The 13,609-nt window shown below is 33.0% G+C and overlaps 2 protein-coding genes across 32 annotated transcripts; one reads left to right on the top strand and one right to left on the bottom strand.

The window, feature by feature from the left end:
- The first annotated feature begins 1,137 nt into the window (after positions 1-1,137).
- On the top strand, positions 1,138-6,831 carry LOC101511032 (protein LONGIFOLIA 2-like). Its single transcript, XM_004499412.4, has 6 exons — positions 1,138-1,359; positions 1,924-2,162; positions 3,326-3,375; positions 3,603-5,309; positions 5,389-5,542; positions 5,919-6,831. The coding sequence occupies exons 2-6, from the start codon at positions 2,006-2,008 to the stop codon at positions 6,626-6,628; spliced, it is 2,778 nt and encodes a 925-aa protein (XP_004499469.1). The 5' UTR covers positions 1,138-1,359; positions 1,924-2,005; the 3' UTR covers positions 6,629-6,831.
- Positions 6,832-8,033: 1,202 nt separating this feature from the next.
- Positions 8,034-13,249, bottom strand: LOC101510271 (transcription initiation factor TFIID subunit 8-like). 31 transcript variants are annotated; one of them, XR_012162301.1, is made up of 5 exons: positions 12,973-13,239; positions 11,338-12,760; positions 9,229-9,714; positions 8,936-9,039; positions 8,034-8,792 (listed from the first exon to the last, which is right to left on the bottom strand). XR_012162301.1 is itself a non-coding variant. In XM_004499411.4 (2 exons), the coding sequence occupies exon 2, from the start codon at positions 12,646-12,648 to the stop codon at positions 11,491-11,493; it is 1,158 nt and encodes a 385-aa protein (XP_004499468.1). In that variant the 5' UTR covers positions 12,649-12,760; positions 12,973-13,249; the 3' UTR covers positions 11,196-11,490. The 31 variants fall into 31 exon arrangements, 1 of the variants encoding a protein (XP_004499468.1); XR_012162309.1 differs by having other exon boundaries at positions 8,034-8,700; XR_012162303.1 differs by having other exon boundaries at positions 8,936-9,280; positions 9,374-9,714.
- Between the last annotated feature and the right edge of the window lie 360 nt (positions 13,250-13,609).

Raw genomic sequence — 13,609 nt, 5'->3', positions numbered from 1 at the left:
CGTTATTTTGTTCACATGGTGGAAGTGGTAGGAAGGAAATGACTATCTAACCCACACATTCACATACACAACTTCCCCTTAACTTTCTCTCCCCTCTTTCTTTTGTTTCTTTATTAAGGATTTTATTTGATTTTTTATGATAAATATTCTCAAACTTAAAGAAGATTGATTGAGTACCTCATCTATTAACCAATCATACAACGCCACGGCTATATTTTAGATTTAACTAATTTTTAAATAATTTAAATTTTGAGTTAATTTTATCTTAGAGATACCAATATCTAACCAAATTCATAGATACTTATAGATATTTTTTAATTTTTTTTATTAGCCTCCTCTCTCTTTCCTTCTTTTGTAAAATTGAGAATCTTCATCTATCTCTCAAAAACCGTGATTCATATGTTAAATTTATTGAATTTAAAATATTAATATTTCAATTTTTATTTAGCATTCTCAATTTATGGATGAGTGAATACATTCGAGTGGACATTTAAATCTTTGGAATTTTCTACAGTAATTTAACCATCGGTGAAAATTAAATACTTAAATTGAGTTTTAATTTGTGATTGTTACAATGTGAGTCATCTGATTGCTATTGGATAGATCATTGTAGCAAATACATTCAAGTTTAGGAATTGAGACACTTCGATTTTAGGAATTAAATTTATTACAGTCAATGATATAATTATTGATGAAGATCAAATAATTGAGATTATAAGTTTTGATTTATTAAAGTCAACACATGATCATTCAATCTCAATCCAACAAATTAGATAAATAAATAACTGGCTAAAATTCAAGCCTAAAATCTTTGTAGTCAGATAAAAGTTTAGATGGACGTTCACACTGTTATGCAATCTCATTTGTTCGATTTTAGTCTAACAATTCATATTTCGATTTTACAACTTAAAATTAAAATATGAACAGTTCGAAATCCACAGTGACTCCATATATCCCAAATTGTGAACATCAAACCACATGCAATCCATTTCAAAAAAATAAATTATTACTATTATCACCTCAAAGCAATCTGATCTCATATTTTTCCACTCCAAATTCCAAGCATCTTTTCTTTATCTCTCTTACGTAATGTAATTAATAAAAGGTTGTCACTACATCTTATATTCTAAGCAACCTATATTTTTCTTTATTTACCCTTATATTTATAAATAATAATACACCATAATTCCTTCATAACACAACACTCTCTGCATTTTCTTGAGATAACAACAACAAAAAACAGTAAAATTAAAAGTATTTTGTCTCCAAACTCAGACAGAGAAACCAGAAACATCTCTTCTTGGGTTTCTCAAATCTCTATTCAGTTTTGTGTATTGTTAATACTCAACATTACAGAAGGTAGTAGCATTTTGGAATTGCTTTTTCTTTTCCTTTGTTTTTTGCAGTAGATATTCTCTCCACTTGTATTCATTCTCTTTCTTATCTCTTTCATTTTTTCCATCCTTTCAACAACATTCTCTTCTCTTCACATGCAGACATTTTAAAGCTATCAAACACTAACTAGACATAACACTGATATTCACATATTGACGCAAGTAAAAATTTAAGAAAATGAATTAAGTGTCGAATATCGGACACACATTCAATTAAAAGTGTTAGTGTTGCAGACTGTTTGTAAATCACAAAAATCAACCTCAAGTGAAAATAAATTTTTTATTTTGCATGATCAAGTAATTCATTCAACTTATATATGCAAATTCTTGTAAATGTATATTATTATTGGTTTTAAATTACGGGCCGCAATTGCAATGGAAATAATTTTGAGTTTCTCCAACCGCAATTTAAAATCTGACTATTACTATATATCTTATTTGAAAACATAAATTTTGAATCAAATTCTCTTACTTCATCAATTGAATTAAAAAAAGTATTTTTTTTCTTTCTATCTTTTACATTCAATAGGGGCATTATTATTGCTAAATAAAGAAGAAGATAAGAAGGAAAATTTGGATATAGAAGAGTTGAAATTTGAAGGAAAGTGAATATGGCTGGAAAAGGTTTAAAATGTAAGAAGGATGAAAAACAAGATTTGCAGAAGCAAATCGGGTGCATCACTGGATTTTTTCAGCTCTTTGATCGACACCGTTTGATCACAAATCAACGGACTAGTAGCAACTACATTCAGAACACACCTTCTTCAGGTATTCATATTCATAATTTGTTTTTTTCTTTAATTACATCTCTAAATTATCATTCTCTCAGTATTTGATTACTTAACTATAAAATTATAATAAACTATTATCATCTCTCTTATTTTAAAAGTAATTAAATGAATAATTTTTTTAGCGTAAATTGGATATTCTCTATGTAACTGTAGAAACTATTTTTCGAAATTTGTGAAATTTAAATGTACTACCAAATGTTTAATATGAAGGTTTATTTTTGTTTTTATTTGTATATTATCTATGATTTTCTTAGTATTATTAGTACTATTGTGTTATGATATACTTTCCATTTTTTCTTTCTTTCTATATAGATTTTCACTTAAGCATGATTTGATTAGCATTTTTTTTATAAATTTGTCGTATATTTTTGGCTGGTTGATTCCATAGATTCACAAATGATGGAGAAATTTCTAAGAAGTTTCTCATATATTGAGATGAAGCATATACGTTACAAATTTGGATATACACCAATACATGTTTATTTTAAAATTTAATCTTAATTTAAAAATTCTGAACCCAAGATTAAAAAAGTTATTATTTTTCACTTTCAGTTAAACATATTTTTTAGCCATAACTTTTAGGAAGTTTCCTGCTTAAGTTCTATATTCTGTTCAATCAGTTCCAGAAGATACAAAGCTGACTTCTCTCATTTTTTAAGTCAACAGATCTTCAGATATGGTACACGGAAATTTATATCATGGTTTTTAATGTTAAAATTAATTAAATGTTCTTCGGATTTTTTTTTATAAAAAGTCAAATTTTTTTATTTTATCGTGTGACACATTGTATTATTTTTTTTTACTCAATTTACTGCATTATTTAAGTCAGAGAAGCACATATGAGAATTATTTTATGAGATTAATTGTTTTTGTTTTTACTAATGAGACTTATTGTTATGCACTATAGTTACATACATTTAATCAAATTAGTGTCATTTTATTATATTAGTTTTTATAATATTTTTACAAGTATCTTCCAAGGAATTTTATAATATTTTGTGAGCTATATTCTTGTTTTTCTAACATCTTCATCGGATATGATGGACACAAAATCTGCAATTAAATCATCAGTTTTGTGGAGCATAAATACCTAAAATATTTCACTTATATTAATTCTAACTAAGTTTTCTTTCTTCTCAGGTGTAAGCAACAATAAAACCAAAGACCTTAGTAAAATGCAAAAAACAAAGGTAATATTAATGTGCTTTGTTTTTATGAAACACGAACACGAACACTTTGATACATTGACATCAATAATAATTTTAGTAGAACTATTAAATATAGTCGCATGTGTCAGTGTCGTGAAGCGTTTGACACCAATACGTGTCAGACACTAATATTTACGTAGTTTTATTTTGACTATTTGGAAAACTTTAGTAAAATTCAATTAAGAACATGAGACTATATATGAATGCAGGCAAAGAATCAAGAGATTACAAAAGAGAAGCAACAATTCTCCAAAGAATCATCAATAACTTCTGTGTCTTCATCATCATGTTCATCTAGCATGTCGTCCCTCGAGTTTAACCGAATGGTTAAAACAGAATCATCATCAACCAAACAAATTCAAATTCCAAAAAATTCACATTCAAAAGTAACAATGAACCAACATGATACAAAAAACCACCAATCTCTTGATTTCTCTGATATTGTCAAAGATTCTATGCATAGAGAAGCCAAAGGGTTATTACATGTGAAAACATTTGCCAAGCAAGAAAAAAAGGGTCACATTGATTCTCCTAGGCCTATGCTAGCCCACAAATCTTTCAATGCAGGAGTTATGGTTTCGAACGAACCGATAAATAGTCTTTTGAAGTCGAAAAGAGCGCCTTGGGACTCACCGCGGCTCTCTTATGATGGAAGGTATGTACAAGATACATTGAAATCCAACACAAAGCATAAGGAACTTCTTCCTAGACTTTCCTTGGACAGCAAGCAAGGTTCTGTTAGAGTGATCAATGAAGGAAACAAAGCTCGCAACGTGTTGAACGGTTTGCAAAAAGAGTATGAGAGGAACTCTACTACGAAAACTTCATCAGGTGTTGTAGCGAAGTTGATGGGACTCGAAGTTATACCAGACATGACAATACAAACTTTTGTGACTTCTAGTCGCTCGACCGAACAAAAAGAGCTCATGGGAAGATCTAGAACAAGTGGGGAATACAAGAAACATCAGAGTTCTGATATAATCACAACAAATGTGAAACCATATTCGCGATTTGCGCTAGAATCGACTGCAAGCTCAAGTTATTTGCTACAAGATTCCAAGGGAAGTGATTCTGATATTAAAGCATCAAAGTCTTCACTTTCTGTTTATGGTGAAATTGAGAAAAGGTTAACAGAACTCGAATTCAAAAAGTCCGGAAAGGATCTACGAGCGCTTAAACAGATTCTCGAAGCAATGCAAAGATATACAGATTCATCATCATCTGACAGTAGGAATAATAATACTACTAGTCTCATTGAAAGTTCAAAAGTTCAAAGCTCAAGAACACAACAAAAGGTATCGGAAACTGTAGCAGTTGAGACATGGAATTCGATCCGAAGCAGTAAATTGCCGATTGTTGTCATGAAACCAACAAAAGTAACTAGAAAAGCTAATATTCCTCCTTCAACAGAATTGTCAATTCATGATAAATCTTGTCTCAGCAAATGTTCTTCAACAAATGGAAGATTGATTGAAAAGCAAAAAGCTAAAACGTTTGGCTTAACAACAAAAAACTCTAAGGATACTTTTGGTCAGTCAGCAGAAAAGAATAGTTACTTGAGAAGTTCAAAATTGATGCAATCATCAAAATCTTCTCATGAATGCAATGGAAAAAACAGCACCAACTCTGGCAATGTAACAGTAACTGGGAGTCCAAGACTACAGAAGAAGTTTGGATTCGAGAGGCGTTCGACGCCAACTAGTCCTTCGTCGGATTCCATCATTAACAGAAGACAACATAATATGCAACTTGTGGAGTTTTCTTCTCCAAATTCAACACCAAGACAAGATTTCTCTATTTTGCAGGCTAGAGATGAAAGTTTTAAGCATCATGTTAATGTCATTTCTTCAGATTATGACAGAAAGAGAAGCTTGGCAACTCGAAGTGACATAAAAGTCGTTTCCATCAATCAAAATGTAAGTATTATTTGTCATGTAGTGTGTTACATTTTTTTTGCATCAAAACTGATTGGTTAAACATTCTTTTGTTGTTCAGAATACATTTGAAGAGATGAGGAAGGAAAGGTCTAAGGCTGATAAAACTGTTACTGCTGAACAACCAAGTCCTGTATCTGTTCTTGATGCTGCATTCTATAAGGAAGATCCACCTTCTCCAGTGAAAAATATATCAAACATTTCAAAAAAATTAGGTAAGCAACTTAGATTGAATTGTTGACCATATGAATGAATCATGGTTATCAGTTATGATACGTGTGAGTCATATCTCAATTCGATATGAAAATTAAACTCAATTGATATGAATCTCTTGTTTGTATCTATTTTGTTTCTCTCGACTCAATATGATGAATCCTGATTAACTATGAAGAATTCTTATAAGAATTGTTTCACAATTTGGAAAATAGTTCTTCTGATTCACGACATGAATCTTGATTTGATAACCATGATTTGAATTCATTGATCAAATGAGTCACTAAAGCCAATGTACATTCTATGGCTTTACAAGAAATCGTCATCAAAAGTATTTCATGTAACATGTTGATTTTGTTTTAAAATCTTCAACTATAGGTGAATCTTTAAGCACTGATGATGATAGTGAGGAGAATTCAAATGCCAACTTGAGCAATGGATTCGTTGAAAAAGACACAAACACCGATAATGTAGCTCGAATACGGCAAGAAATTGAATGTTTTGATGAAAAACTCATCAATTTCAATAACATCAAGAATCCTGATCATAAGTATATATCAGAAATTTTGTTAACATCAGGTCTATTCAATTATCACAGCTCTATCAAGTTACTTCATTCACAAGGTCACTTGATTAACCCGAAGTTATTCCTTGCACTCGAACAAATGAAGACAAATAAGGCGCATTTCAATATCGAAGACGATGCCGAGAAAATGCAAAGAAAACTCATATTTGATGTTGTTAATGAGATATTAGTTAAGAAACTGATATTGGAGAATTCAACAAGTTTTTGGTACCTACCAAAGCTAAAAGGGAAGATGCTTTTGGAAGAGATATGTGAAGAAATTGATGAGTTACAACGTGAAAATAGGGATGCTAGTTTTGTTCATGAGGATGAGAATTTGATTCATCTTTTGTGCAGTGATTTGAAGAATCATAACACAGTTTGGACTGATTATTGCGGTGAGAAACCGAATATCGGATTGGATATCGAAAGGTCAATTTTCAAAGATTTGATAACTGAAGTTGTGAGAGATGAATTAGCAACTCATTTTGGAGATCATTGCAGGAAAATGCTGTTTTCCTAAGTAGGATTTTTAGTTAAGCAGTTTGAGGAGGGGGGGAAATAATCAAATTTTTCTTATATTGCACATTTCTAATCTAGCTATACATATGGTTTTTAAAAGGGTTCATCGTGTGCTTAATTGACAGTTTTACATTTGTTTTTCTTCATGTATTTATTTATAGTCTTATGTTCATAAATATACAAGCAGAAATACAGATAAATGCATATCAGTATAGACTTTCACAAGGTTAATGAAATCTTGCAATAACTTCTATATTTTTTTGACAGCATAAACATTTTCAATGTGTAGAATGGTGAAATCTAGTCAATTTGTGAAGAATATGGTTTCTGTCGATAAAAATAAAAGCCAATTTTGTTCTGAAACCAACAATACCGTAAAAGGACCAATTGGGTCAGATCGTTGTTTTGAACTTTTTTCTTATACTAATCATTGTCGCAGTATGTGGCTGTTGTCGAAAAACATGTTTTCGACACAGCTAGAGATCAAACCTGATCTAGGAGGCTTAGATAACCAGTTGGCCAGTTTGATATTTGGATAGACCGTTATCAATAGAAGTATGCAGCATGTGAAATGACCATACGGCTGGCTCAAAACAAGTTTAGTTGTTCAGGTGAAAGTTAGAGGAGATCTTTGAGTGAATAAATCATAAGAAAGAGTCTCATCTCATGTTTATGGTTCTTCTTAACTCTTAAAATGGAAGTGATGCCACAAAATTAGAAGTTAGTAGACTGTTGGAGCCTGAGTTGGGTTGCATGGAGAGTGGAGACCTCTCAAAACTAAGGGACTTGAGCTGATAACTAAATAAATATTAACAAAGGAAAACTTGTGTCCTCCATTTGTGTAGAATGAAAATGTTGGAACTTTAGTACCGAGTGTTTGACACTTAGAGTTAGTATTGTATGAATTGAACAAATTATGGAAGTCCCACATAGAAGCTATTTTACACAATGTTAGTGTCTATAAGGTGAAGGTAGGGTCTAATAGGTGTGCTCCAAAGGATATCCAATTTTGTAAACGAGATAGAATACACTCAAACTATTATACATATGTGCACTGCTGCGATGTGTGATTTTTGTGTCTGTCTCGTCTTTTGGTCACCTCTTTTTTCTATCTCCTTATCAAAAAATTGTGATTTTTGTGTCCGTCTCGTCTTTTGGTCACCTCTTTTTTCTATCTCTTTATCAAAAAATTGTTCTGTCACAAATTCTAATGGTCATAAATATCATACTTCTTAGTCATATTAAAGGTGTAATTTAAATCGATTTTCTACACTACAATAGAATATTGTAACAGCTTGTCAGAAAGTTGTTTAATCTTAGGAACAGCTTGTCAAAGAGTTGTTTAATCTTAGGAACATTGTGATTGATAATTTACTTGCACAATTTTAAATAATATCAGAAAATAACTTAAAAAGAGTTGTTTAATCTTAGAAACATTGTAATTGATAATTTACTTGCACAATTTTAAACAGTATCAGAAAATAACTTAAAAAGAACAATCTAATCTACGACTCAACTCATTTATATCTTCAATAGCTGAAACTTTATTTTCAAAACTGTTTTTTAATCCAGAAACAACAGAAAACGACCTTTCATTCAAATTTGATTGCTTTTAAGATTCCTTCTCAATGGTGCGACAAAGAAAAAGTTGTGTTTGTGTTTTAAAGGCTTGGGCCTGGCACATATAATGAATTCAAAAAGTGAGCTTGGATTGTAAACCTTCCATACACGCTTTCCTTCATAAATCTAAATACTAAGAACCAGGTCGGTTATGCACTACACCCATTTTGTGGAATTTCTTTTCTTTTTCACTACACACATCTGCAATTACCACAAGATGAATATTTCTAGCACACATCCATTGCAGCTCTGTTGGTGACAACCCTTTGATCATCGCATGTGAACTAGCACGCCAATGGCTCTTTTGGTGGCAGTGATGACATGATAAACTATGTAACCTGGAATTTGTTGGTGCCATGAAGTGCGTAGGTTGAGACTCGATAACTCCATCCTTCTCCAGCCTTCTTGTTTACTGTATTTTCCTTGTAATCAAAGCCGAGTAGAGGTTTCGGTCTGTTCATTCAATCAAACCTGAGTTATGTTATTATTATGTAACCGATGAGTCAATTCTTCATCTCCGTTTTATGTTTTCACCTTAAGCAACCCTATTTATTTTGAAATAAGGATGGTGAATATTTATAGGTGCAATTTCTCAAAAATAATATTAATTTAAGATATCACTAAAATTTTGATATCAGGCATCAATGTTATGTCCATTGCTCAAACAGATAGCCATCACCATACTTGCCTTAGGAATATCAGCAAAACCCAACATTCCTTTTTGGTTTCCTTAATTCTGCAATGTTGCAAACTGTTGAGAGAGAGAGAGAGAGGAGGAATGTTAATGCTAACCTTAATTCTGCAATGTTGCAAACTGTTGAGAGAGAGAGAGAGAGGAGGAATGTTAATGCTAACCTTAATTCTGCAATGTTGCAAACTGTTGAGAGAGAGAGAGAGAGGAGGAATGTTAATGCTAACCTTAATTCTGCAATGTTGCAAACTGTTGAGAGAGAGAGAGAGAGGAGGAATGTTAATGCTAACCTTAATTCTGCAATGTTGCAAAAAGTTTAATATCACACGAACAGATAAGTTCCTACAGACAGTTGACATTGATCAAAATAAGATAATGGGAGACACAGACCAGGGTTAGTATAACAAAATATCACAAAATTTGATGTTTACTAACACTTCCTTCTGATTGTGTTTGGAACCGAGTTAAGATATAGCCTATCTCGTGTACCACAGCATATTTTACTGCAAATTCACGAAGCTACAAACTGGAGTGGTGGCGTGACGCACATCCTAGCCGTGAATCTCAACTTTTCCCAATGCACATTTCATAAACAACAAATTGCTCCAATTTAGTGTTATCAAGATGTGCTTACACGCCTGGTTCAGAGAATGAAACTTGATTTGCATTTCATGTCAATTAATTTTAAGAGAGAATTCTTTAATCATCGACTTCCTTAAAGCATGAGAATGCCTTGTGAAACTTACTGAATGAATGCGAATGATCTATCAGTACATCTGGAAAACAACAAATTGCAAAAGCAAAAGGGTGACGACAAGGGGCATAAATGGAACTTCTGAGATATACATGGAAAAAATTCATTGCAAGACATTGATATGGATGTTAGAATAGCGGAAGACATCAAAATCAATCAACATCAGTATTTAAACATATTGAGATCTGAGATGCATAAGCTGAAGAAGCAATTATTTAGATTATAAAGTATCAAATAACATGTTGGATGTTGTATTGTGGGGAGTGCTGCAATAACTTGAACAAGAAGAAGCTGAAAGTAAAGTTGATGAAAATTGTACAAATAAACTCTAGAGTGTGTAGATCACACTAAACTTTAGGTTCAATTCGGCCCACCAATCTACGGTTATTGGATGCAAATAGGTTGACCGGCGAGGTGAATCTTCTTTACAATATTTTGGAAACCTTGAAATGAATTGAATACTCACATCAAACTTATCGATCAATGATCCTTCACAGAATAAAGTTTCTTCATTTACTCTCAGGCACTAGAGAAAAGAATAAATTATTTAGAAATATTGACATAAATTTGACTCATAGAAACATGATTTTCGAATTCTGTTTTCTGCCCTAGAGTGAATCTATTTATAGAGAAACTCATATCACTTGGTGAAGAGAACCAACTATTCATAAAGAGTTTCTACAATAACTATTGCAAACAAGCATACATGAATAACATTTGAGTTTTGACACAACCATTACATAGGTCCAGTGGCAAGCGCACTAGCCCATTCATTGTGTTGATCCGAGTTTGATTCCTGATGTGGACACACCTTTTCATTTTTTAAAATTTTGAACCATAACTATGATGAATAAAAACTTCAAAAACTACCCACATTAGAATTTGAACATGCAACCATATGTTTTACTAGATGCGTACACACAGCCATTGCGCCAATTGATAAATTGTGTCAATTCAACCTCATTAATTTCATTTATTCATTCCAAACTTCTAAATTTATATTTTGAAAATTCCTCTCACATAACCAACACATGATTACGCACACACAATTCTAACCATCCATCACACACTCATCTGCACATTATTAAAATGGGCCATCACATCCACATGGTCCAAAGACAGCTTTTTCTCAATTTTGAAAACAAATCGAATACATACAGAGCCAACTCTGCCCAACTCTCTTCACTTTCAGATTTTCTATTTCAAACATTGGCGGAACCACCCCTTCCTCCATTCCTTTTCACTCTTACAAATCTGTGGCAGTCATGGAGAGAGAAATTGCAGACATGAGACCAGAAGAAGACAGGGCTGTAGAGAAGAGAGGGACGTTACAGCAGTGGAGACCAGCAGTGGTGCAGACTGCAGACTATGTAAAGTAATCGATCTAGAAAAAGATAAATTAAATGGATCCCATCAGAACCTGATCCCAGTGGCAATCCACCACAGTTTAATGACAGGATCGCACAATCGTAAGACGTGGCATACACTTTTGACAACAATGCCTTTCATACTCTCACCTTTTCTATAAGAAGTAGTGGGGTAGATAATTTCAATATGCTAAATTCAGTAAGATCATACAGAGTACTAACAAATTTCAATAAAAAGAATCATAAATTGATCTACCAAACAATTGACATGCACATACCTGAAAGATTGTTAAACTAGGAACATGTCTGAGCATAATAGTAACATCCTATAATGCCCATAAGCAGACAGTTAGCTAGATTTCAATATCCCAGAAGTAGTGTTCCTGATATTCTCATAATCAAGTATATAGATTCTAATAAACCAATCTATTTTACAACTGAACAAGATGATCTGGGTTTTCTAAAGATTCCCTCAAAATTTTCTCGGCTCTTCTTTTCCTGTCATCCTTCTCGTCTTCCATCGCAAACCACGGCAATGTCTGTGTATGCTCCTCTTTTTGTGGAATCAAACCCATGGACCTTCCTAAGAATTTTCTTTTAGTCCCAACCTTAAAGCATACAGTAGGCTTCTCTTTGACAGGAAATTTTGTCTGATCATCCTTGGAATCACAGTATGTGCTATTTATCGCTTCAATTGGTGGAGCAAAGGTCTCCAATACTGAAACGAGTTCATTTTCAACAAAATTTTCCACAATGGGAACATTGGGAATATCAGAAGCTGCATTATTAAAGAATTTAGCTGGAGGGGCAACAGAAGCAACTTCCTTATCCTCAATTTTCAAAGGTGCAGCAAGGAAAGGGTTACTTTCTTCTGCTACTCTCTTTGCCTTAGCAACTGCAGGATCATTCATGGTGGAGTTTTCAAACTTTGTTGAGACCGCCTGCTGCTGCGAATTCAACAGAGACTGATCCCCCTTGTCATTCTCTCTTTCATGCTCATAGTTGATAGAACGAGGTTCTGTCCCTCTTCCATTCATCATAGGTGACTGCGAATAAGTTTGTGGATCAGGGAATGCAGGCAACCACGCTGGAATATGATCATCGGGAGGCTCTTCTCCTCTTTGCAAAAAACTCGGAGGCAGCACCCGTTCTTTCACAACCGGAAACGGAGGAATTGGATGTTTAAACATAACTGGCTCAACCTCATTAACAAACTGACCGATTTCCCTTACAACACCTGAATCTTCAAGGCAATGATCAATATCCGAAGCACCAGTGAACCCCTGCACTGACCCCAAATCTTCCAACCCTTGAATGACATCAAAAATATTGCATTCATTTCTACCAGCTAGATTAGCACAACAATTCGCGGACTTCCCAATGTTCAAAATATACCGTGCAGTAACGTCCGATAATGCCTCGAGTGCCGACTGCTGAAATCCTTGAAAACCCTTACTCTCACATACTTGTGCTACTGCAATTTTCGCAATAGCTTGTGCAAATTCATCACCACCACCCACTTTCCGCCTCTTCCATGTGGTGTTAGGTTCTTCAATCTGTTTTCCAGTCTTCGCACTGCCATTGCTCATATTCAGCACTTCATATCACTCGAAAAACCAACAAAACATTCCCGAAATCACTATTTTTCTTCATGGCTCATTCCCAAAACTCACCAATAACTAAATCTCACCAATGTCACTCCTGAGAAAAATCCCAATAACAAAAAAATAAATCAAACTTCAGATTACACATAAAACTAGCTCAATGCAGAGATCACAACTTTCACGATTACACTAGTATATCAATTTCGAAAAAACCCTAACTCATCTCAATTCGAATGAAAGAGAAAAATTAAAAAATATTTGAAAATGTAAAATTGAAAAGAAAAAAAAAAGGGGGAAAAAGAAGCTTACCAGTGATTGGAAGTTCTTGATTAGATCTAATGGCGTGAGGTGAAAAAGAATCGGTTCGGAATTTTGGAGATGGTGAGAGTGAGTGTAAGATCGAGAAGAAAATTGGGAAATTTAGGGTTTGAAGTTAGGTTTTAGGTTAAACCCTTGAAAACCCTTTGGATTCGATGAAAAAAAAATTCGAAGCTAAGAGAATGAGAGGAGTTCAATTTTGAAGGAGGATTGCGCTCTCGGACTCGATGCGATTTTGAGATTTGAACCCTTTTTATATATTAAAATTAATTTGTAGAAAATGAAGAAGTAATAATATGGAAAAACAACTGAAAACGCCGTCGTTTGAGCTGTGCTTATGGTACTATTTTTACGGAATTAGTATAAAATTTCAAACTTATTACAAAAGTAGTATAGGTTTGAAAAATATTATCAACTTTTTATTTTTTAACTTATCCAATGTATTCATTTTTTATTTTTAGCTTAAGCAAAGTTGTCTTTACTAAGAACGGCTTACATGATTTTTATTAATTTTTAAATATTATCCTTTTTTTTTTACTTATTCAATATATTTAACTTTTTTATTTTTAGTTTAAGCTATTTAATATGAACAACTTATATGATTTTTTTATTTAATTTTAATGATGCC

This window comes from Cicer arietinum, chromosome 3 (assembly GCF_000331145.2).
Source record: "Cicer arietinum cultivar CDC Frontier isolate Library 1 chromosome 3, Cicar.CDCFrontier_v2.0, whole genome shotgun sequence".
NCBI classification, from domain to species: domain Eukaryota; kingdom Viridiplantae; phylum Streptophyta; class Magnoliopsida; order Fabales; family Fabaceae; genus Cicer; species Cicer arietinum.
Note: the sequence above shows the minus strand (reverse complement) of the source record. Positions and strands in the feature narration are given on the sequence as shown.